The 25,756-nt window shown below is 40.0% G+C and overlaps 1 protein-coding gene and 1 long non-coding RNA gene across 11 annotated transcripts in view; one reads left to right on the forward strand and one right to left on the reverse strand.

Annotated features, from left to right (window-relative positions):
* ARHGAP12 (Rho GTPase activating protein 12) overlaps positions 1-25,756 on the forward strand; it is a 110,179-nt gene that overhangs the window by 80,220 nt on the left and 4,203 nt on the right. For 6 of the 10 annotated variants that reach the window (XM_072955199.1, XM_072955201.1, XM_072955200.1 and 3 more), the window contains 7 exons: positions 2,253-2,334; positions 6,123-6,245; positions 8,039-8,140; positions 10,611-10,709; positions 13,376-13,478; positions 14,861-14,977; positions 16,911-17,009. In XM_072955199.1, coding sequence (XP_072811300.1) covers positions 2,253-2,334; positions 6,123-6,245; positions 8,039-8,140; positions 10,611-10,709; positions 13,376-13,478; positions 14,861-14,977; positions 16,911-17,009 — 725 coding nt within the window. The remainder of the gene's footprint in view (positions 1-2,252; positions 2,335-6,122; positions 6,246-8,038; positions 8,141-10,610; positions 10,710-13,375; positions 13,479-14,860; positions 14,978-16,910; positions 17,010-25,756) is intronic. The other 4 variants (XM_072955204.1, XM_072955202.1, XM_072955206.1 and 1 more) reach the window with 1 other exon arrangement.
* On the reverse strand, positions 884-25,713 carry LOC140691533 (uncharacterized). The gene is made up of 3 exons (XR_012067243.1): positions 25,247-25,713; positions 15,845-15,904; positions 884-1,358 (listed from the first exon to the last, which is right to left on the reverse strand). It is a non-coding gene; the product is annotated as an uncharacterized lncRNA (long non-coding RNA).

Below are 25,756 nucleotides of genomic sequence, written 5' to 3' on the forward strand. Positions count from 1 at the left end.
AAAAATTTCCATCACAAGTGTGGCATTGTTTTGTTTTCAGAAATCTTTATTACTTGCCTTAATGGAATACAGCTGGATTCTCATCTCTGTGGTTTTTTGTGACATTATTTTGGTTGAAGGATATGAAGAAAATTCTTTGCATAGATTAAGTTGAAAAAGGGAAGAGTGTTTTAATAGCCTTCTCAGATCATTGTGCATATTTTGCTGCTCCTCTAGAGTTCTATAAATGTTAGTTGCAGTGACGGGTCTGAAAAACTGTCACTGAACTTTTCATATTCAGTTACATTAAAATCCAGAGATCTGTGTTGCACTTTGAATGAATCTTTACCCATACATAACTGTAGCATCTTGTATGTCATTTGGAAAATACTGGTTTACTAGGTTTGCTGATTTTTCAAATGTTGTCACATTTTATTTTATAATATCATAGAATCACAAATCAGTAATATCATCATCAGACTCACTACATATTGGGAAATTGTCAGCCTCACAGTGGTAGATGTGCCAAGTTTTCCAAAATTCTGCTTTATGTTTGAAAGCTTTAATTTGTTATTGTCAACAAGTGCTATCATTTATTTTCCTTGAAATGACAGGCTTGCTTTATTTATTTTTGAGATAATGTCTACCTGTCAGATACTCAAATCTAAATAACCATAGTGTATCCATCAGTAGTTTTTTCAGGAAAAAAATTGGGTTCCATGGAAAAAAAGTGACTAATTCTGCTTGCAACTCAGTCACACAGTCCTTGAGGCAACTGTCACTTGTTCAGTATTCAAATATTCAATATTTGTTCTCATATAAATATTCTGCAGTTTTTCTGATTTTGAAAATTAAACTCAAAAAGTTTATTTACCAGTCGAAATCTATTTAAAGTGAGAATATATTTTAGTATTTTTCAGAGGAGAGACTTAGTAGATCTAAAGAAATAGAATATTGAATATAAAGTAAGTTTGCATATAAAAAGTTAATCTTCCAAAATATCTTGAGATCCACACAAAACAAAATAATAAAATAAAATGAAAATACAACAAAAAGATGACAGAACAAGTACCAAATACATCTATCACATCAATATCAATGAGTCAGTATCATCAATAGGTACTCATCTATTGAAAGAAGAACGGTGCTCAGACTGAAACACAAAACAAAACCTAACTCTCTTGTATCTAGTAGAGACATCTGAAAAATGGTTCAGAGAAGAAAACAAACAAACAGGCAAATCAAAGGTGTAAAAAGTAGAGCAGGAATAGGGATCTTCATAGCAGACAGGTCCGATTCAGGGGAGAAGTCTTCAGCATCTTCAAAACAATAAAGCGCCGTCAGGGACAGCCGTTCACCGAGTCAGTAGCAGTAACGCCCTATAAGCAACACCACAGGAAGTAAAAGGAAGAACGGACAGAAACTCAGTAGCAGCAAACTTTGCTCCACTTTTCAAGTAGACGTAAAAAGTAGTAAAATAATAAAGGAGGTCTAAATGATAAGCGTTAGATTCTACATTCTGAAAATGTGCTGCTTTGAGTTTTCTCAAAACTGGCCGTATGTTCGGCTGTTCATTTTAGCCTGCCGGCAGTAGAATGGCCTTGGAAGGTAAACATTGGTTACCTCTGGAGTGTGGGGTTTGGAGGAGAAGTGGGGGCCTTTTCCTCTCTACATTTCTGTGTTCAGAGTTTTGATATAGTGTATGTGTTGGTTTTGTAATTTAGGAAAAAAATTTTTTTTAAAGCCTCATTTTAGTAATAGTAACCTCAGTGATCAGTGTGTAATTTATCATACAGTTAGAGTGTGCCTGCTGTCTGCCGCTTCCCTAGCTCAGCCTTGTTAGGGGAAGGGAGATGACTGAGACATGTAACACAATCTGTATCTGCAGAGACTTAGGCGAGATACGCATGTTTGTCTAATTTTTAATTGTGGATAAGAATTCTTCCAAAATGCAGTGTTCACGTGACTTTACACTAGTGCCCTTTAGCACAGATGTGCTGGGTTACTTTCACACACTTTCAACAATTAGGTATTATTCCAATGACTTATGTCTGTAATTAATTTCATTTGTGTTGGGACCTTTATGGTCAGTTGGGACCATACAGTGATTGTGATTTCCACTAGAATTATATCCCCAATAACAGCAATTAGAATGTCAGTAATGACTGTAAGTTGTAGACAACATTGGGAGTAGCTAAGGAGGTTTTAATTTTTTAAATTTGGCTGGAAAAACTGGATAGCAGAGTTTTAATTGGGCATCTTTATAATTGCAGAAAGAACTGGCTGTCGTCGTGGGCTGTGTTGCAGGGTTCCTCTTTGCTCTTTACCAAAACTCAAGGAAGTAGCACAAGCTGGGTGAGTATTTCTTTCCTTTGGAGGCTCCATGCATTCAGATCATGTGGGTGGTGGTGTAGCAGAACTTCGCGGAGTATTCCAGAGTTCTTGCTACAGCTCAAGTGCAAATAAGAGTAAGTGGAGGTTTCTTAGTCAAAGATGTGTTTTGACTCTTAAGAGACAGAAGAGGGCTACTTAAGAAAAGTCTGATTCATTGTATTGTTAAAATCTGTTTTATCCATTGAACTGAAAGGTGGCCTTACTGCTTGGCGTTAGAGAACAAATACGTTTCTTGGTTCTTCTTCAGAACGAGAAAGCTTTCCTGTATTTGTGACTTTGCTCTTTCAGATATTTAGTCAGAAAATAAATAGCCAAGTGGCACGCCCCATGAATCTGACCCTTGGACACCGGTCACGTGTCCATGTCTCCATAGGACGTCAGCCAGCTTTTAGAAGAATGAAATGTCACCATTACTTGTGGGATTTTGAGTGTTTACTGTCATTGCTCCTTGGTTATTTGTAATACAAATACCAAAAATTACGATTTGTGACACATCGTAATAGCTAACACTTTTTGAATGCTTAAAATGTATTAGGTACTGTTCTGAATGTGGAGGATAGTGTATGTATTATCCTCTTACCTCTGGGAGATCAGCTGTTCATCACCCCCGCACCCCCTTGGAGATGAGAAAATGAGGTGTAAAACAGTTAAATAACTCCCTGAAGGTCTTATAACTGCTAAGCGGCAGATCTGGGTACCATTCTGGCTCTAGAGTCCATGCTCTGGATGTTTCCAAAATAGGTTTGGTAATTAAGTTTGAAGTGTCGATACTTAAATAAAGTTTAAAAATGAAATTAATCTAATTTCTGCTTTATATCTTACTTTAAACCAGTATTTCTTATCATTACTGAGTTGCTTTAAAATTAACAGGACGTGTTGACCTTACGTTTGATGAAAGAGAAATTCACTTATAAAACTCAGGCAAATTTTCAGTGTCTTCATTTATAATGCAGCCGTGTAACGTTGTTCTGAACCAGGAGAGCCACAGAGCACACTAGTCCTCAGATACGCTGATACAGCGACCCCCATATCTGCTGGATTGAGCTTGAGTGTGAACGTTCTGGAACATTTCTCTTTAGCTGCGCTCATCCTTTGGTTTGTTCTCTGGACAGCCAGGACTGTGGAACTGACCCGGGATGTGCTTTCTATGTTAAAAGAATGAAATTTTGTTTTGACTTAATCTTAAGGGAAATTGGTAATTATTTCTCCTTTTTCTCCGAAGGTAAAGCAGGGCACTTTTTGGGTTTGTAATAATGCATTTTTAGAAGACTGAAGACTAAAAGACTATGCCTGCTTGTGGCTCAGCTTTTATTTGAAATTGAGTAAAGGAAATGGATGAAAGAAAAGAAATGGAGAAGCAATTAGAGACTAATAAGTAAGAAAGTTCCTGAAGAAAGCAGGATAATAGGTCATTTATTTGGTGATTATTGATCCTTAAAGATTGAAGGTTGTGATACATAAAGATAAGGCAGGTAGACAGATCATTGTGGTCAGTGAGGCATCACTGAGGTAGGCAGATTTGTATGTGACTTAAAGAAAATAAACATTTCTTTTTAAATTTGAAGATGTTAAGTGAATATGCTGGCGCAAAACCATTAGTACAGGCTGGTGGCATTTTATGAAGTCCTCTTGAAGACCTTACATAATTCAGAACTCATCATTAAAACTAATGCTGACAGAGGGTGTGAGGTATTTTTGTTCATCAGCTAAAATTGTGTTGCTGGGTTTCCATGTGGTAATAGCAGAAGCGTAGTTTAAAATTCACTGAGCTAGCCAACTTTGAAATTCTAGAATTCTTAATGAAGTTTTAACTTAAGGATTCACTGTTCAAATTTTTGCCTTAAAATGAAAATTTATTAATGCATTATTAATAATATAAGTCACTTCAGATTGGTGTCATTAAATAAAATGCAGTCACACTGTGTTTTATAATCTTGGAAACTAAACAGATGGTAAGATACTTGGTTATATAGTCAAGTCTTAATTTTTATTTTACAGCTAATTAAAAATTCTCAGGCTGCCTTTTTCTTCCCACATGTAACACATATTAAGGGAATGAAAACTAATTTAAGTGGACTAAGTAAAAACAAGTAAGATTATTCAAATAAAATTGTGTGAGTATGTATAATATATTCTGACATATGTAACATTCATAAATATTTTAAATTGGTGAAATATACAAGATGCTCCCCAAGAAACTCTGTAATTAGGATTGTTCAGAAAGGATTTGAAAGAATCCTCACTTTTTCTCTGCTAAGTCACCAACTAGATCCATCGTAGGTAAAATGTATCCTGTTTATACAGTGAAATCCCATCTTACCTGAGGCTAATAGTTAAGCCAAAAGACAAAAATCACCTGTAGTGAAAACTCCCCTGAGTGTCTCTCAGGAAGATGCTGTCAGAAGTCAGAGCAGTTTTCCCTTTGATGTTGGAAGAGATTGCTTTTCCTTCAGTTTGGCTTGGATGTCATGTTAAGGGGCTACAGCTTAGAAGGCTGGTTCTTGATGGAGTCGTTCCCCACTTGGCGCAGGAACCTGTACTGAGACCCACTGGAAGAAATGGCCAGTTCAAACCTTACACCCACTCCAGGGTACCTATTTACCGATGGGACACTGAGCAAAATCATCTCTGCTGTTTGAAGCTCTGTTTTAAAAAACATCCATGCTTTGTGTTTATTTGGGGTTTCACGGATGGTTAAGATTGAGTGCTCAATGTACGTACGCTGCACCAGCTCCACTGTGAGATAAATCACATCGATGCTGTGTCATCCAGAAATCCAGTGAGCCTTGCCTTCTCCTTCAGGATTGGTACTTGCCACCTGTTTTTGGGAAAATAGTGGTTTCCACTGGGTTGTCATGTCAGTTACTTAAAGTACACTGGCCTTTTTCTTACCTCCTTTCACATCATTTGTTCAGCAGACATAAAAGCCTGCTGTGTTCTGGGCCTGGTGTTAAGCTTTGGGCCTCAGGAGGAAATAACGCAACCCCTGTCTTAGAGCTTACGCTGTAATGGGGGACCAGCCAGGCACAGCCTCAGTACGACACAGCACTGTGCTCCCTCTCGAGGATCCGTCATCCTGTGCCCTGAGTATGTCAGAGTCACCCCACGAATACTGGTACTTGTTCAGGTTCATTTATACAAGCTTTCAAATTTCTAAAAGTAGTCACTTCTTTGGACCAAGTAATACTTTGTTGTGGGGCTGTCTTATGCACTGTGGATTGTTCAGATGACAGTAGCCTCCCCACCTCCCGTTGTGACAACTGCAAACGTGTCCGGACATTGCCAGATGTCCCCTGGGCGACAGAGTCACCTCTGGTTGAGAGCTGTCCTGGAGGAAGGGGAAGGCCAGCTGGATGGTAGGGCCCTTCCCGAGAGAGGACGCAGGCAGGCAGGGGACACAGCCCCGCCAGCCACGTGGAGGAAGCTCAGGTATTCTGAGCAGGGGCTGGGTCCGAGGGCGGGGGGCCTGTGACTTCTCTGCACCAGCCCTCAGGTCTCCTCTGTGAGCATAAGGGAAACAAGTCTGTTTAAGTTGCATAAAACATTCATCTTAAAAATAACAAAGTCAGGAAATGTTCTACGATGAATTCTAGGGCCTTCGAAAACATTTTGGAAGTCTAGCTTCACTCTGTTGTGTCTGCCTGTGGAGTGGTATTTTGTCCTGTCGTTTCCACCGTGGTTTTGTCCTGTGTGCCATCTTGCCATTGTGCATCGTAATGACACCATCATTCTCTCCCTTCCCCATCAAGTCGCTCTGCCGCCAGGGCTCAGCCTCCGAGCTCTTGCTTTCGCTGCTTTCTTCCTGGAAAGACTCTGTCCGCCGCCGGCCTGCTGTCGCATGTGTAAAGTCTGCTCCCGTCTCAGCTGTCACTGTATGTGTTTGTTGCATGTCCCTTGCCACAGTAATTCTGTTTTCTTTGCCGTGATTATGTTTGAGCAATAATTACAGTAGAGAAAAGCAGGACTAGATTTTGAGAAATAATGGATAATGAACACAAAATTTGGCCAACCGTATCGAAGCATTTTAACTAAAATTCCAAGTCACATCATTGTATTTATGTTTGGTCACCGTATCTTATTGGGTTGGTTATTTATACCTTAGCTTATAGCTAACCCTCTGTCTACAGAGCATGTCATGACAACAAGTTAAATTAAATTGATTTCTATCATTTTGTTAAATGTATGCAGTTAAGTTTTATAACTTTTGGGATATATCAGATTTGCTCAGAAAGTTATTCCCATCGCAGCTTTAAGATTAATTACATGTTGTTATTTTTTTTGAATGACAAATGTAGTAAAGAAGGCAAAGGCTTTGTTGAATCGTTAAAATTTTTGTTGTGATTTTTATTATGATTCCACTAATTAAATTCCATGAAATACCCTAAATTTTGTTTTGGGTCCACTAATAAATTCCATATAATATCCTAAATTTTGTTCAGTTCTATTAAGTATAGTATTTAAGTCCACACTGCTAGCTGAAAAGATGAAGTGAAAGGGAACAGATGAAGTTGGACCACTTACTCAGTGTGAACCTGCAGGCAGTCACTGACGTTATGAATAGAGAAAGAGCTATCACAGGATTGGTGGGGGAGATCCATTTCCAGTGGCAGACATAATTTGACCTGAAAGTATTTTAGCAAGTGAAATTTCCTGTGACAAGTCTTTATGACTTTAGAGGTGACAGCTCCCCAGCCTTTAGCGATTTTAAAACCTCCAGACCTTAACAGTGACACAGGAATGCTGTTTTCTAGTCTCAGTTAACAGATTAAACAAAAATTTAAGTTAGTGATGGCAAGATACAGAGTAAGTCTGTATTAATCATAAATTTTCTGCTGTTTGCTAATCTTTTCCTTATCTCGTTAACAAAATGTAGTAGCTAAGTGCTTTTCCTCTCAAACCACCCTTGTCAGCTGTCTTCCCCTTGTTTTCGCGGTTCCTCATGAAGTTGCCGAGGCTTTAAAGCGTATGGCTCTTGTTTTCCTTTCTGACAAAGACTGAATGAAAGAACACGCAGCTCCAGAATTTTGTTTTCACAGGTTACTGTTAGTCATTGACAACATACGTAGTCGATAAGGAAATACCTCTTGAAAGCACAAAATGAGGTTTAGAGAATGTTTATTAGGTGGAAAAGAATTTGATTGTCTGCCACATAGAAGAATATTGCCTTTTGAACACATCATTTTATGTTAGTCATGGGTAGTCTAGGATAAATTCCAAAAAACAGAATTGCCAAGCCAAGGTCTGCATGTGTTCATGAATTTGCAGATGCAGTGTCACCAGTTTCTCCTCCCTGGTTCAGTTTACACCCCACTTGCAAACAAGGGCCTAACACTCTACAGCCTCGCCAGCAGTTTTTCATCAAATTTTTCTGTTGTTGTTACACTAACGGGTGAAAAAGGAGTTTAGTGTGGCTTTATTTTGTATTTTTCTTATAATGATGGTAGTTGAGCCATTTTGTTTCCTTTTCTATGAACTATATATTCATGTCTTATAGACAGTTTTCAATTTTAATTTAAAATAGGATTTATAATATAAAAAGAGAAGAATTTGAGGTAATCACCTATTTGATTTATTGTTAATAATATAAAATTGGTCTTGATTCTTCTTGGATACACATACGGACGTGAATATCACATAAAGGTTTTTCCTTTTTTCTAAAACAAAGTTTGGGAGTAACCAGTCCAAACCAGAGTTCACAGTGGACCTTAAGGGAGCGACGATTGAGATGGCTTCAAAGGATAAATCCAGCAAGAAGAATGTATTTGAGGTAATGCTTTTTTTTCTAAGTATCATTCTCATTCTTAACCATAGTAATTTTGTGTTCTGAGCTATTTTGGGAAATAGTCTTTCAGTGTGACTAGTTAGGGCAAAGTTAGTCATTAAGTCAGTTTTATATCATAATTTAAGGAAAAAAAGCTGATGTAGAGATCTGGCTTCATTTGCACAAATCACTGGATCTCAGACTGTATGTTACAAGCCTTTGTTCCACGAGTCTTGCCTTTCCCCAGCAACAGTACAAGGGTGTGGTTTCCTTTACCTGCCAAATCTAAAATTAAAAAATAAATTAAAACCTTTCCGCTTGTCATTCAAAGCCCTGCACAGTAACATGTGACTCTGTATCAGTTACTTATTGCTGCATAACAGGCCACCCCGAAACTTAGTAGCTTAAGAGAAAAACCACTTTGTTCGCTGGACGCGGCCTGTGCCGGGCTGCATGATTCTTCTGCTCCCCCCGGGGCTCCAGGCACCAGGGTCTTGAGGGGCTGGGTGCTCAGACCCCACGTCCCAGGCTCGGTGCCAGCTGTTGGCTGGGCTTTTTCTCACTAGCTCTCTCACCTGGGGGGCCACCCGGGCTGCTTCAGACGTCAGGGTCCCAGAAGGGCTGGAGTAAGAGCTGCAGGGCTTCTTGAGACCTGGGTTTAAGAGCCAGAGGGCAGTGTATTCTGCTGGCGAAAGCAAGTCAGAGGCAGCCAGGGGTGCAGGTTGGTGGAGGAGCAGCGAGTCCCACTGTAGGAGGGCTGTGCTGGGCGCAGAGGGCTTTTTGAGACAGTCTTTGCAAATAATCTTCCAGACCCCGACCTTCCTTGGTAGCCTCCTGTCTCAGGCCTTTCCTGCTTGTTGTCTGGGCAGACTGGAACGGTTGGTGTTTCCCGAGTAGAACCCAAGTTTTCCTGTCTCGATGGTGTTTACTCTTGATTAATCTGCCTCGAGCATCACCTGCTAGTCTCTGCTCGTCAGATGTTTCCTATCTCCCAAGACCCACGAGAAACATTACTGCAGCATTGAGGCCGCTGCTTTATGCTTTTAAAACAGCATTTATTTCTGTGTACCCTGAGTTATCATCCTCTGTAAATTAGTCCCCCCACTAGATGATCAAAAAGATTTTTTGAACCAGAGACGGCATTTTCCCTTACATTTAAGTAAGAACCTCTAACAGAATATCTGACGTGCAGTGAATAGTCAATATTGGCTGATTGGCTTGGCCCACTCCCTAGAAAGTCACGCAGGAAAGGAGGTCCCTGTTTCCTGAGCCAGCCTTGTTCTGTTCCTGAATGAAAAGGATCCCTCCCGTGGTCAGATAAATTTGGGAAATAGTGTATATTTTAATCTTCTGTTAGAAAGTCACAGTGCACCCTGGAGTATCAAAACTCTTAAGTCTTGAAGGACAGAATTTGGTTTAACTCTCTTCAGTCCAGTATTTCCCAAGTTAATATCACCTAGTGGAGTTTTTCTTTTTTCTTTTTTCTTTTTTTTTTGAGGAATACGTTTTAAACATGACTTCAGGAACTAGTTGAGGGATATGTCTCAGAATGTTGTTTGGAAAACATTGCCATATGTTCCTCTGGGAAAAAAGAAATCAAACATTTACCAACCAGAAAGGAGAAGCAGTGCTTTCTACGACTGCCTCAGAGTTCTTCCCCGGCCAGGTGTGGGGAGCTTGAGCCAGAGAGGTTACATGTAAAGTGGTTGTTGCCTTCAGATGGAGTCACACACAGTATCCTTACTTGACTTCATTCTTGTTTAACAGTTTGGTAATGTTTCTGTCCAAAGTGGGTATGATGTTTATTATATCTTTGTACCACTTCATTACAATTCCCTGTTAAAGTGGAAGTAATGGAAGTCTAACTCATGTATTTTCTTCCTACGTTTATTTTTTTAACCAGAGAGAGAAAAATTTCTCAGATTTATGTGAAAATACCACAGATTTTCTTTCTTTACAAAGTATGTTTCAATTCTAATTTAAAATGTAATGTTTGGAAACTTGAACTTTTAAAAAAATTGTTTCTTTTTTTGTTGTTTGGCGGGGAGTAGGTAATTAGGGTTGTTTCTTTGTTAATGGAGGTGCTGGGGACTGAACCTTGTGCGTGTTAGGCATGCGCTCTACCACTGAGCTCTACCCTCCCCTGAACTTATTTTTTTAATGATAAAGTATAGTAGATTTCAGCAAGTTTTATAGCATTTGTGTCATAGAGTTTGGGTTCCTAACTTACTAGATTTTCATTGAGAATCTGTTGTGAGAAAAAGTCATGTTTTGTAAAATAAGTCAGCTGGTGTTGCTTTATACTAAAACAAAAGTTACTCCATCGCTGTGTAGTACAGTAACCTTTCATCACTATTCATGTAATATATGGCATCTAATTGTCTCCTGGTGGTTTTGTAGGCTTTGAATTAAATGTATTTATTTATTTGGTGGAAAGCACTAACCATACTTTTCCCCTCCCTTCTTGTCTTTAAAGCTGAAAACCCGTCAAGGAACAGAGCTGCTGATTCAGTCTGATAACGACAGTGTTATTAACGACTGGTTTAAAGTTCTTAGCGGTACCATCAGCAGTCAGGTGTGTGTTCGCCTTAGGTAACTGTTCTCACTGCAGACCTGGTTTTCTTTTTTGGCTTTCTATCTGGTTATCCTGTGTCTAGTTTCCAATATATGTGAAAAACCACTTTCTAAAAATACGTATTTTGACAGAGGTGGGAAAAGCAGTGGTCCATTTAGCAATTCCCAGGGGCTAATGAGTGATTTCACATTCTCATTTATAGAGTGTTTGCCACCCGTGGGTTTTCGCATGAGGCATTGGTTCAAAAAGAAAGTAGCTCAGGAGGCAGGGACAGTCACACTGTGCCTCGGGCGTGGTGTTCATGGCGTGAGTGAGTTGGAAATAGTACTATTTGGTAGAAACGGGTCCCGAGCAAAATGCTGAAAGGACTGAAGCTGCCATCTCTTTTCTTTCCTCGTGACCTTTCTATTCACAGTGCCCTCATGTTCCTGGTAAGTTTCTTCTTGTGTGTATTACACCCAAAAAGAAGCCCAGGTGTGTATTCTGAAGCAGCAGCAAGTAGGGGCTGCGCCTCCTTAGACGGTGTGTGTGTCCTCACTCCCTCTCCACGTGGGGACGCGGCTCCTGTCTGAGCATCACGTGTCAGTGACAGAAGTGAAATGAAGCGAATGCTTATGGGAGGGTGTGATCTAGTCTAAACCAGCCGGAGACAGAAACAGAGCTGGGGGGTCACTGGCTTCAGGACAGGAGCGGGTGTCTTTCACAGACTTTGTGGGTGGTGCCTCATCGTTAATAAGGCTTGCAGTCTTCTTGAGGCGTCCTCCCTCTGTGGGCCTCAGCTTTTCTATTCATCACAGAGAGATTGGACCGGAATGTCTCCACGGAGCCTTGTAAGCGCCAGAGCTTTACGATTTACCCAGTTAAAGGCATCCAGATTGGAATCTGAGTATTCTTTACCTCTTCCGCCTCCAGCTTTTACCTCTTCTAGCAGATTGTTTACGAGTCTAGATGTGAGTTCTTCCTTCACCATTTGTAACGTTGTATCTTACGACATTTCTGAACCATGTCCCTTTCCTTCCATTTGTTCCTGAATCCACAGACAGGCCTTTGGATGTTTACAGTAAAAGTAGCCTCCTAAACAATTCTCCTCATTCCATCTCATCCCCCACCAATCCATCCTTAACGCCTCTGCTGTATGAAACTTCCTTGTGTCACGTTTATAATCCTCTCCTGCTCAGAAACCTTATATGATTCCCATTAAAATTCAACAGCCTGAACCCAGTGTGTCTTCCTTCTCCCCCACCCAATATGGGCTTTCAGCTTTCATCTCAGTGCCCTGTTCACTAGCCCTTGAGAGCAGGGATGCCACATTCATTTAACAAATGTGTGAGCACCTCAGTCACCGGGGTACAGCTGCACCACGCCTTGTGTATGGAGCCTGCAGTTGAAGAGAAGATGGCTGAGGACGGACCGCTGCACGGTCTGCATAATGAAGCGGGATGAGGTTTGATGGTCAGCGATGTACAGCACACTGCTAACATGCTGATTAAGTAGGGCTGACCTAGTATAGGGGTCAAGGGAGGCCTTGCAGAGGAAGTGGTTTTTTAAATGAAGGCCTAAAGGATCAGGGAGTAAGCCAACTGAAAAGAGAGAAACATATTACTGACTATAAAAATTTCAAATTGTACACTGTATGACAAGAGATGGGCAAGACTTCTTCCAGGAAAATTACAAAACTTTACTGAGAGACATTGAAGAAAACTTAGTTACATGAGAAGTATGCCCTGTTCATGGATTAAAAGATTCAATTATGTAAAGATACAGTATTCTTCCAAATGAGTTATTAATTTGTAGATCTGAGAGTTTTGAACCTCATTCAAAATCCCAGTAGGTCTTTTGGTGGAACCTGGCAAGTTTCTAGAATTCATATGGGACTGCAGAGGACTAAGAACATCTGAGACACCTGTGAAGAAGACATGCTGAATCAGAAGCCATGTTAGCTCCTGCAAGGTGGTATCCTTACTGGGGTAGACGTACAGGCTTGTGGCGGAATAAAGAGCCTGGAAACAGACCCACTTACCTGTGGACACTGCAGCCAGTAGATGTCCAGGGCGACATTGGAGCCTTCCCTGCCCTGCACACAGAAATAAGCTCTGAGTGGAGTAAGGTGCTCAGCGTGAAAGACAGCAATGTTCTTAGCTTGTAAAAGTGACTGTTACAGTTAGGCTGTAGGTGAGTTCTAGGATTTCCTTCCATTCCTGACACCATGGGTCTGTGAGTAATGAGTAACTGTTGACACCCAGTGCGACTTTAAAAGACTGTCTGTGTGAAACAGTCAATGTGCTGCTGCTACTTAGCTTTGTCGTGTACCGTTACCGAGAATGTGACATTGTCCTGTTCTGTCACCATAGATTATAGCCTGACCTTTTAACCGTTATAACATGCTGTCACTCAGTGCAGTCGGTCAGAATGAGGCAGGACAGCCTCATCCGCAGGACAAGCCCATTATCCTGTGAATTATCAGCAATTGTTTCTTTATTGAAATTCACAATTAATGCCGGGGGAGGGGGGAGGTGTTTTTAAAGATGTATCAGATATCTAATCACGCACCCTGCATACTGATTGGTTCCCTAAAACCATTTGGAAGAGTGGATTGCTGATCATTCTGAGAACTGCATCCAAAGTGGTATCAAAAGTAATGTGTCTGGAAAATCTCTCACCGACAGACAGTAGAACCCGATGAAACCCTTGAAGAGGAGACGCCAGATTCACCGGGAGTGGAAAAGCACGATAAAGAAAAGGACCACAAGGATCTGAAAAAATCCCGTTGTAAGTTTCTCTTTCCTGTTTTGCTAGTGATCACTAGTGAGAGGGCTTGTCCCTTAGCTCTTCAGAGATTTAAAGTGCAGGAGCCGAGTAGGGTCTCCACACTGCGGGGGTTGGAAGGTGCAGCAGTGTGGCCTCAGTGTTTCATTCTCTCTCCTCGTTACCTCCTTGTCATCTTTCAGCCTCACGGCATGCACCCCCATGGCATCGTGTTAACTCTAAGATATTGTGATACTTAAAAGAGAAAAAAATGCAAACAGAACGTACTTCTATTGAGGTCTCTAGGAAGCTGAACTTTACTGATTGAAAAATACATAATTACTAATTAAGACCCTGGATAGACTCTCACATGCTCAGAAGTCAGGGGACGTGTATGTAGCTACATACTGGGCACCAGGCTGCCGCCCCTGACTGGATGTGTCTGTGAGATGTCGCTGCCCACATGTAATCTCCAGATCGCAGACACACACAGGACCAGAGCGAGCACCAGCAGTTTTAAGGATAGCATTTGCTAACACAGGCCTCTTGTGAATTACATTGTTTAAATGGGCCATTAGCTGTGACCCTGAACTTTGTTAAATCTGGACAAGTCCACATGTAACTAAGAATTTTTTGGTCTTCGTATTAACTGAATGATTAGAAAATCAGTTCTCCTTTTCTTCTCCCACATTCGAAAGAAGTTTAGCCTGTTACTGACACTGTCACCATATAACAGTACAAGCGCATGAAACTTTTATTGTTTCAGTTCTTTACTAATAGATTATGCTCTCAGCTTTTTTCAGTATGTTGAAATTTACTTTTCAGATTTTTGTGATTATAACAAAAAGAAAACCTCATGTGTGCAGGCGATGTAGAACATTTTCTAGGGGGCCCCATCCTTAGTTCAGAGTAGAGTGACGATGGTGAGTCGTGGTTAGCTGCAAGTACAGATACTGCGGATGGGTGTGTATACACTTAGGTCCCCTGACTCCTGGTTCAGTAAAGATGGAGAAGGGGTAGGGTTTTGTTTATGTTTATGTGTTTATCTTTTTCCTGATCATTTTACCTTCTAGAAACTGATGGAGGGTCCAAGGTTATAAGTAATGTCATTAATGAAACAATTAATATAAATTAGAGCAACTTAGAGAAGTCTTGGCATACGTACCAAAGACGCAGTTTGTGGTCAGTGTTTAGAGATAAAAATGAAGTGTCTGGTTTATCACTTGGAAATTGGGTCTGTGTTAGTTTGATTCTTCGCGTGTTACCCTTAAGCTGTATTAAAGTTAGAACAACTGAATTTACATACTGTGGTTTTTATATATGAGATTAATATGTTTTGAGAGCTAGGTGGAAAAGCTTATCAAAAATTTTTTTTTATGAAGTGCTTAATATCTGTCTGTCTTAAGCCACAAAAGTATCTAGCATAGATTCTTCAGAACAGAAGAAAACCAAGAAAAACTTAAAGAAGTTTCTTACGCGACGCCCCACTTTGCAAGCTGTTCGTGAAAAAGGTTATATTAAAGGTAGGTAGAAGTGGTGTTTATAATAATGAACTTTGGCCAAAATCAGAAATAAGACATTTTAAATTAAAAGCTGAAAAAATTTCTAAAAAATAAAAATGTTCTCATTCTTTATTCATAAAGTTACCAGGTTCAGTGATTAAAATACATTTGAGTAATTAAAATTGATTTTTTCCAGTATTTTTTTTCTTTTAATTTGATTTTAATTTTTTTGGTGGGGGGAGGGAGATAATTAGGTTTATTTATTTTTGGAGGAGGTACTGGGGATTGAACCCAGGACCTTGTGCATGCTAGGCATGCACTCTACCACTTGAGCTATACCCTCCCCCCCTAAAATTAATTTTTTGATATGCAGGAAGAATGTATTTTCACTAAAGCATTGAACAGACATCAGCACAAAATGAGGTTTTTAGAAACCCTGCAGCAGAGGGACTGAACAGATGGGGTGGGCTGGGCGGCAGAATTGTGGAAGACATGACAGTAAAGATTCTTAGTTTTGAGAGGCACAGGTCAGAAGGAATTTTGAATAAATAATCACTAACAGTAGGAAAAAAGAAGGAAAATCATGGACAATTTTATTCTGGATCATTTGCCTTCAGTGCTCATTTAAGGTAATTTTAAAATTAGAATGAGATATTTTTTCCTAATTAATTTTTACATCTGTTTTTCATGAATAAGAAACATACGCACTAACAGGATCTTTTCTTAATAGGAAAGAATTCTTTAGCATCACATATACTTGTATATATGCGTTTAATTCTTACAAGCACGTTCAATCTCAAAGATAAAATTTCCAATATGTGACTCAAAACAGAGGCATTTGTTAATAAATAAAGATGCAGGTGGCACAGGACACACCACGTATCATACCTGTCTCTGGTTGTGGAGCGTCTGACAGAGACCACCGCCGGGCACCTGCTCGCAGAGCATCTGAGTAAAGTACACAATTGAGTTTCGTTAAAAAGATATTTAAAACTTCTAGGGAGAGTTCAGCTAATTAAGTGATTCAAATTAGCAGCCTTAAAGAGTTAAGGATAAATAGGTACTCCCAGATAATCCATGTGAATTTAGCATATTGAGCTTAGAAGCTTAAAAAAAAAAAAAAACCTGACAAACAACCAGGCCTTTTCAGTGAGAAATAGAGTTGTCACTTTCTGGTGGTGTTCACCCACTTTAATCCTGTGTTTTGTTTGTTTATTTTCCTGAATATTTAGCACTAATACGGAATTTCAAAACTGTTGAGTTGAAAGATGACTAGAACAGACTTTGATATATTTTGTGAAATCAGATGTTGGCACACGATGGGCATGCTTTAATAGCTTAAAAAAATATTTTAGCTCACTGGTAGAGCACGTGTTTGGCATGCATGAGGTCCTGGATACGATCCCCAGTACCTCCATTAAAACACACACACACGCACACATATTTGAGTATTTACTAAGTGGTAGGCATGAATTCCCGGTGGCATTCAGGAGTTACAAGGTCCCTGTCCCTGTGAACCTTCTCTAAAGATGAGAGATAGATAATCTAGAATCGGGATGACTGCTCTGAACAATCTGGTGTAATAATAAAATGGAGAGTGAGTGAGATTGGATTACCTTAGGCAGGACGGTCAGAGGGCTTCTCTAAGGAGGGGACATGTTAGCCGAGCCCAGGAGTGATGAGACAGAGCTTCCCAAGGGAAGACTGATCTCTGTACAAGATGTAGAAAGTGAGAAGGGGGTCAGGCTGGAGTGGGGGTGTCATGGAGCTCAGTGCAGCAGGAACTCGTGCGACATGGAGTTGGAAGTGGTAAGCAGGCTGCAGGGCACACGGGCGTGCGTCGTGGTGACCAGTGTCAGCGTGCAGGGGTGTCCTTCTGTTGCGCTGTGAATGGTTTAGCTGTTTTGTGAACTAAATTTTAAACAGATGATTCATCTTTAAAAATCTCTTTCAGATCAGGTATTTGGAGCCAATCTTGCTAATCTGTGTCAGAGGGAGAATGGTACCGTGCCAAAATTTGTGAAATTATGCATTGAACATGTTGAAGAATATGGTAAGAAAATGACTTTTTTTTTAATGTGCAGCACACCAACCCATTGTTTTGGCATCAAAAATCCCTAGGATTTTTATGATTTTGAGTGTTGCAACTGGAAGTTCTTTATAGTCGTAAGTTGTGAAGAAAAGCATCTTTTTTGCAAAAGAAAAAAAAAAGCCTTGCATTTTGTACGGTTTCAAATTAAGCCTCTGCAGGCATCTGTTGAGTGTACTTATGTTTGATTCAACGTATGGTATTTCTGGAAGCTGTTTGGAGTTGGCATTTGCTTAAAATGAAGAAGGTGGTGATTGTGAAACTGACTTTATTGAGTGATGGGCAGAATAGAAGATGTAAGGAGATAGTATTTATTTACTAAGAGAAAGTTTCTTGTGTATATAGTAAAAAGGAGGTGGCATTTTGAAGCCAACTATTAAGTGTCTAAATAGACAAATCCTTTGAATGTCATTTCCTGTAAGAGAAGTCTGGAACTGATTTCTATTTTGGTTAACTTTAAACATGTTTATAATATAATAGTATCTTGCCTATAATAACATTATCTTACATCGATACATCATCGAGAACACCTTGTGTAATTAATACATTTGCATCATATTTAATTCCTGCCAGTCACAGATCTCTTGTCTGACTCTTGTCAGCAAGACGCAGAGACACCAGGCTACCTGCCTTTTTCGGAAGTTAAGTGAACAGCACATTAGCTAGTGTTAAGTGTGTTCATCAGTATCATTTAATGAATATTTGAATTTTTTAGGCTTCTTTGTGTGAATTTCAGATGAGTCTCTTCTATATATAAAAGAAATGAATGACTATCAAAGTAATCAGTTTTTACAGAACCGTTACTTTAGTTGCCTGCTTGTATTAGGTTTGTTTATTACAAGCACTTAATAGGACACACACTTTCCAGAGTGCATTAATATGTGCATTCACATTACCAAGTGATGTGCAAAGAAATGGGGCTGATTTTATCTACTGGTTCCTTTACTTTGTTATTGTTGTTGTAGTTTTGGCAGGAGGAGGCAGTTAGGTTTATTTATTTATTTTGTAATGGAGGCACTGGGGATTGAACCCAGATCCTCATGCGTGCTAGGCACGCGCTCTGCCCCTCTGCTCTACCCTCCCCTCTTTCCTTTCCTTTTTGAATTACCCCCAGGCGTTTGCCAAAGTTTATCTTAAATTGCTAGTATTTCAAGTTGAAGACGGTTTCCTTGAGATGGCCCCCGGTGCACCTGGTAATCACAGCAGGCTTGTTGCTGTTTATTTATTTATTTTTTTTTTACATTTTTTATTGATTCATAATCATTTTACAGTGTTGTGTCAAATTCCAGTGTTCGGCACAATTTTTCAGTCATTCATGGACATATACACACTCATTGTCACATTTTTTTCCTCTGTGATTTATCATAACATTTTGTGTATATTTCCCTGTGCTATACAGTGTAATCTTGTTTATCTATTCTACAATTTTGAAATCTCAGTCTATCCCTTCCCACCCTCTACCGCCCCCCCCCCCCCGGTAACCACAAGTCTGTATTCTCTGTCCATGAGTCTATTTCTGTCCTGTATTCATGCTTTGTTTTTGTTTGTTTCTTTGTTTTTGTTTTTTAGATTCCACATATGAGCGATCTCATATGGTATTTTTCTTTCTCTTTCTGGCTTACTTCACTTAGAATGACATTCTCTAGGAGCATCCATGTTGCTGCAAATGGCATTATGTTGTCGGTTTTTATGGCTGAGTAGTATTCCATTGTATAAATATACCACATCTTCTTTATCCAGTCACCTGTTGATGGACATTTAGGCTGTTTCCATGTTTTGGCTATTGTAAATAGTGCTGCTATGAACATTGGGGTGCAGGTGTCATCCTGAAGTAGATTTCCTTCTGGGTACAAGCCCAGGAGTGGGATTCCTGGGTCACATGGTAAGTCTATTCCTAGTCTTTTGAGGAATCTCCACACTGTTTTCCATAGAGGCTGCACCAAACTGCATTCCCACCAGCAGTGTAGGAGGGTTCCCCTTTCTCCACAGCCTCTCCAGCATTTGTCATTTTTGGATTTTTGAATGACGGCCATTCTGACTGGTGTGAGGTGATACCTCATTGTAGTTTTGATTTGCATTTCTCTGATAATTAGTGATATTGAACATTTTTTCATGTGCTTTTTGATCATTTGTATGTCTTCCTTGGAGAATTGCTTGTTTAGGTCTTCTGCCCATTTTTTGATTGGGTTGTTTATTTTTTTCTTATTGAGTCGTTTGAGCTGCTTATATATTTTGGAGATCAAGCCTTTGTCGGTTTCACTTGCAAAAATTTTCTCCCATTCCGTAGGTTTTCTTCTTGTTTTATTTCTGGTTTCCTTTGCTCTGCAGAAGCTTGTAAGTTTCATTAGGTCCCATTTGTTTATTCTTGCTTTTATTTCTTCTAGGAGAAAATTTTTGAAATGTATGTCAGATAACGTTTTGCCTATGTTTTCCTCTAGGAGGTTTATTGTATCTTGTCTTATGTGTAAGTCTTTAATCCATTTTGAGTTGATTTTTGTATATGGTGTAAGGGTGTGTTCTAGCTTCATTGTTTTACATGCTGCTGTCCAGTTTTCCCAACACCATTTGCTGAAGAGACTGTCTTTATTCCATTGTATATTCTTGCCTCCTTTGTCGAAGATGAGTTGACCAAAAGTTTGTGGGTTCATTTCTGGGCTCTCTATTCTGTTCCATTGGTCTATATGTCTGTTTTGGTACCAATACCATGCTGTCTTGATGACTGTAGCTCTACAGTATTGTCTGAAGTCTGGGAGAGTTATTCCTCCAGCCTCTTTCTTTCTCTTCAGTAATGCTTTAGCAATTCTAGGTCTTTGATGGTTCCATATAAATTTTATTATGATTTGTTCTAGTTCTGTGAAATATGTCCTGGGTAATTGGATAGGGATTGCATTAAATCTGTAGATTGCCTTGGGCAGTGTGACCATATATTGATTCTTCCAATCCAAGAGCATGGAATATCTTTCCATTTTTTAAAGTCTTCTTTAATTTCCTTCATCAATGGTTTATAGTTTTCTGTGTATAATTCTTTCGCCTCCTTGGTTAGATTTATTCCCAGATATTTTATTACTTTGGGTGCTATTTTAAAGGGGATTGTTTCTTTACTTTCTTCTTCTGTTGATTTATCGTTAGTGTAAAGAAAGGCAACTGATTTTTGAACATTAATTTTGTAACCTGCTACCTTGCTGAATTCTTCGATCAGCTCTAGTAGCTTTTTTGTGGACCTTTTAGGGTTTTCTATATATAGTAACATGTCGTTAGCATATAATGACACTTTTACCTCTTCTTTTCCAATTTGGATCCCTTTTATTTCTTTCTCTTGCCTGATTGCTGTGGCTAGGACTTCCAGGACTATATTGAATAGGAGTGGTGATAGTGGGCATCCTTGTCTTGTCCCAGATTTTAGTGGGAAGCTTTTGAGTTTTTCACGGTTGAGAACTATGCTGGCTATAGGTTTGTCATATATAGCTTTTATTATGTTGAGATATGTTCCCTCTATACCCACTTTGGCAAGAGTTTTTATCATAAATGGGTGTTGAATTTTATCAAATGCTTTTTCTGCATCGATTGAGATGATCATGTGGTTTTTGTCCTTTCTCTTGTTGATGTGATGTATTACATTGATTGATTTGTGTATGTTGAACCAGCCTTGTGTCCCTGGGATGAACCCCACTTGGTCATGATGTATAATCTTTTTTATGTGTTGTTGGATTCTATTTGCTAAAATTTTGGTGAGGATTTTGGCGTCTATGTTCATCAGTGATATTGGCCTATAATTCTCTTTTTTTGTAGTGTCTTTGCCTGGTTTTGGTATCAGGGTGATGGTGGCTTCATAGAATGAGTTTGGGAGTATTCCCTCCTTTTCAATCGTCTGGAAGAGTTTGAGAAGGACTGGTATGAGTTCTTCTTTGTATGTTTGGTAGAATTCCCCGGTGAAGCCGTCCAGTCCTGGACTTTTATTTGTAGGGAGGTTTTTAATTGCTATTTCTATTTCCTTTCTAGTGATCGGATTGTTCAAGTGTTCAGTTTCTTCTTGATTCAGTTTTGGTGGACAGTATGTTTCCAGAAACTTGTCCATCTCCTCTAGGTTATCCAGTTTGGTTCCATATAGTTTTTCATAATATTCTTGTATGATATTCTGTATTTCTATTTTGTTTGTTGTAATTTCTCCATTTTCCTTTCTTATTTTGCTAATTTGTGCTCTCTCTTTTTTCTTCTTTGTGAGTTTGGCCAGAGGTTTGTCGATTTTACTTACTTTTTCAAAAAACCAGCTTTTGGTTTGGTTGATTTTTTTTCTATGGTCTTGTTAATCTCTATTGTATTTAATTCCTCTCTGATCTTTATTATTTCCTTCCTTCTGCTGCTTTTTGGGGCTTTTTGTTCTTCTTCTTCTAATTGATTCAGGTGGTGGGTTAACTTGTTTATTTGAGATTGTTCTTCTTTTTTGAGGAAGGCCTGTATCGCTATAAACTTCCCTCTTAGCACTGCCTTTGCTGTGTCCCATAGGTTTTGAGTGGTTGTGTTTTCATTATCATTTGTCTCAAGGTATTTTTTAATTTCAGCTTTGATTTCCTCATTGATCCATTGTTTTTTCAATAACATATTGTTTAATCTCCATGCTTTTCTTTTTTTCTCCTTTGTTTCTCTGTTGTTGATTTCCAGTTTCATGGCATTGTGGTCAGTAAAGATGCTTGAGATAATTTCTATCTTCTTAAATTTGTTGAGGTTTCTTTTGTGTCCAAGTACATGATCGATCCTGGAAAATGTTCCATGTGCACTTGAAAAGAATGTATATTCTATTTTTGGGGGGTGTAAAGCTCTGAAAATATCCACCAAATCTAGTTTTTCTATTGTAATATTTAATTTCTCTGTTGCCTTGTTTATTTTCTGTCTGGAAGATCTGTCTAGTGATGTTAATGCAGTGTTAAAGTCTCCAACTATGATTGTATTCCCATCAATATCCCCCTTTATCTCTGTTAGTAATTCTTGTATGTACTTAGGTGCTCCTATATTGGGTGCATATATATTAACGAGTGTAATATCTTCATCTTGTATCACTCCTTTAATCATTATAAAATGTCCTTCTTTATCTTTCTTTATGGCCTTTGTTTTAAAGTCTATTTTGTCTGAAATCAGTACTGCAACACCTGCTTTTTTGGCTTTTCCATTTGCATGGAATATCCTTTTCCATCCTTTCACTCTCAATCTATATGTGTCCTTCTCCCTAAAGTGGGTCTCTTGTATGCAGCATATTGAAGGTTCTTGCTTTATTATCCAGTCTGCCACTCTATGTCTTTTGACTGGAGCATTTAGTCCATTAACATTTACAGTAATTAATGATAGATGTGTGTTTATTGCCATTTTAAACTTATCTTTGCAGTTGAATTGGTATATCCTCTTTGTTCCTTTCTTCTTCCTTTTGTGGTTTGGTAATTTTCCTTTGTATTATCATGGATTTTATTTAATTTTTGTGACTCCCTTGTAAATTTTTGACTTGTGGTTTCCCTTTTTTGTAAATCTATTAACCTATACCCGTTTTTATTAAACTGATAATAACATGATCTCAAACCCATCCTGCTGTTAAAAAAATTTTAAAAAGAATGAAAAAAAAATTCTGTATTTCCCTGCCTCCCTCTCCCACTCTCAGTGATTTGTATGTCTTCTTTTATAATTTCGTGTTTTCTTTATTTGTAATTCATGAGTTATCACCTTTCCAGTTGTGAGTTTCTCATTTCTGTAGCATCCTGCTGCTTTTCTATTTAGAATAGCCCTTTCAATATTTCTTTTAGGATGGGTTTAGTGTTGCTAAACTCCTGCAGCTTTTTTTTTGTCTGTGAAACTCTTTATTTCTCCTTCTATCCTAAAGGATAGCCTTGCTGGATAAAGTATCCTAGGCTGCATCTTTTTTTCATTCAGGGCTTTGAATATATCTTGCCACTCCCTTCTGGCCTGTAGTGTTTGTGTAGAGAAATCAGCTGATAGCCTTATGAGGGTTCCCTTGTAATTCACTCTTTGCTTTTCTCTTGCTGCCTTTAGAATCATTTCTTTATCCTTGACTCTGGCCATCTTGATTATGATATGTCTTGGTGTGGGTCTATTTGGGTTCTTCCTGTTTGGGACCCTCTGAGCTTCCTGTACTTGTATATCTGATTCCTTCTTTAAGTTTGGGAAGTTTTCAGTCATGATTTCTTCAAAAACCTTTTCAATCCCCTTTGATCCTTCTTCCCCTTCTGGGACCCCTATTATGTGAAGATTGGGACACTTTATATCATCCCATAGGTCCCTTATGCTATTATCATTATTTTTTATTTGCTTACCTTGTAGTTCTTCTGAATGGGTGCTTTCTGTTGCCCTGTCTTCTAGATCACTAATTCGTTCCTCTGCATTAACTAGTCGGCTTTGCACAGCTATTAGATCATTCCTCATCTCTGTCAATGAGTTTTCCCATTTTGCTTGGCTCTTCTTTATAGCTTCAATTTCATTTTTGACATATTATTTCTCTAAGCACTATCTCTTTTAATTCCTTCAGCAATTTGATCACTCCTTTTTTGAAATCTTGATCTAGTAGGCTATTGATGTCTATTTCATTGAGCTTTCTTTCAGGGGATTCCTCTTGTTCTTTTAATTGGGAAAGGTTTCTCTGCTTCTTCATCTTGCTCATACCTCTCTGGCACTGTGGTTTATGGAGTATCAGTTGTCTATTTTGGATCTTAAGGATTTTATCTGTCTAATGCCTATTTAGGAATAGAACTTAGGAAAAAAAAAGAAAAAAGAAAAAAATAAGAGAGAGCGAGAAAGATTTTTAAAAGAAGGGAGAAAGAGGGTTTGAAAACAGTGTATAATGAATAATAGAAGAGCGGGTTGAAGCAGAGTATTAATCGGGTGGAGACGTCCTTTTAAAACCTTTAAAAAAAAATGGGTGTGGGGAGATGAATATATGTGTTTGAAGCCTGTGTCTAATCAATAACAGGACATCAAAACCCAAGAGAAATAGAAATGAATTAAGAAGTAAAAATTAAGAGAGTAATTGAAAATAGAACAGGTAAAAACAGATTAAAAAAAAACAAAACAAAAACAAAACAAAACAAAAAAAAGGGGGTTGTCGGTGTTCTCCTGGAGTCTGTGTGCTTTTAATGTGAAGTCCTTCTGTCTTTGTCCTGTTTTGGAAGCTCAGCTTGTTTTCATAGGCCCTCCGTTGGCACCCTCTTCTGTGCTGCTCCCAGCACCTGTCGGCACGCAGATCGCGCCTCCTCCTAACACGGGGTCAGATGCAGCTCTCCTCTGCTGCGGGCGGGCAGGTCACTGCCCCTCCGGATGCCGCAGTCAGATGTTGCAGACTGGCCAGGCAGGACAGCGGGTCGTGCCCCCTCCCAGCACCGCGGTCAGGGGCTGTGTTCCTGCCCGACAGGCGGGGGCCGCTCTCCCTCTGCCTGCGCCGTCGGTAGCTCCTCTGCTCTGTGCGGCTGCGCGCTCCGCCCTGGTCGCGCTCCGCGGGTGGGCTCGGGGAAGACCGAGGGGCAGCCTCGTCCCTCCTCCGAGCCAAGACCCAGCTGCTTGTTTGTCTTTGTGGAGCAAGTTCTCTGGGGGACCAGAATGGAAGGATCCTATCTGCCCCGGGCTGTAGGCCCGTCTCAGTCTGGCCCTTGAGGCTGCTAAGCCCTTCGGTGCGGACGCAGGTTTCGCCTCTGCCCCCGCCTGGGTGCTCAGCGCCGGAGAATATGGCGGCTCTGCCTGGGCCTGCCCCTCTTCCCCTGAAAAGTTTCCGCGGGTTTTCAGAGATGGGGGTATGCACCCTTCCCCCGAGAGCACATCAACCTTGCTGTTTTATGGAGGGCTCAGGTTGTTCTGTCCTGTACACCCACAGCCACGGCGCCCAGCCCCTTGCAGTCCCCCGGAGCTGCCTCCGTGCAGCCGCCCCCGTCCTCCGCCCGGCTTGTGCAGCCTGGCCCTGCCCGCCGCTGCCGGCCCGCGTCTCAGGCTGGGTGTCGGGGGGACGCTCTGTGCCCGTTTAACTTAGTTCTGTCAGACAAGGGCTGCTCTGTACAGATCCGAGCCTCGGAGGCTCCCCCTCCGTCCCGCTTCCCTCTCAGTTGGAGTGGGGAGACCCAGCTAGCGAGCGCCAGTCCTCCTTTGCCGCTCCCTCCCCGTGGGACCCGTTCCGCACTGCTTTGCCTTTTGTTCTTTCTTTTTTCCTTTTCTCCTACCAGATTTTTGGCGTCTTTAACTTTTGAAGAGGGCGATGATCTGTTGGAGTTCCGCAGGTGCTCTGGTTGGCTGAGTGGGTCTGTAGATGTGGGTCTTGGTGTATTTGTGGGAGAGGGTGACTTACAAGCGTCCTTCTACTCCGCCATCTTGCCCGGAAGTCCTTGTTGCTGTTTATGAAACAGTTGAGGGTGCGCCTCCACCCCTCTCTTCCTGCCAAGCGCCCATAAAAAGCCATTTAGGGGAAAAGAGTGCCATTTGACTTTAGGCTAATGTTAATAAATAAAAATTCTAAAACAGGAAATATTCTTTAGAAGAGACCAACGAATGCTTTTTTTATATATGTATATTTTTATGGAAGTACAATCAGTTTACAGTGTTGTGTCAGTTTCTGGTTACAGCACAATGCTTCAGCCACACGTGAACATACGTATGCTCATGTTATTTTCATGTTCTTTTTCACCATAGGTTCCAGCAAGCACTTTAAACATAAAATTATTATTTGTCGCCTA

This window comes from Vicugna pacos, chromosome 35 (genome assembly GCF_048564905.1).
Source record: "Vicugna pacos chromosome 35, VicPac4, whole genome shotgun sequence".
Taxonomy (NCBI): Eukaryota; Metazoa; Chordata; class Mammalia; order Artiodactyla; family Camelidae; genus Vicugna; species Vicugna pacos.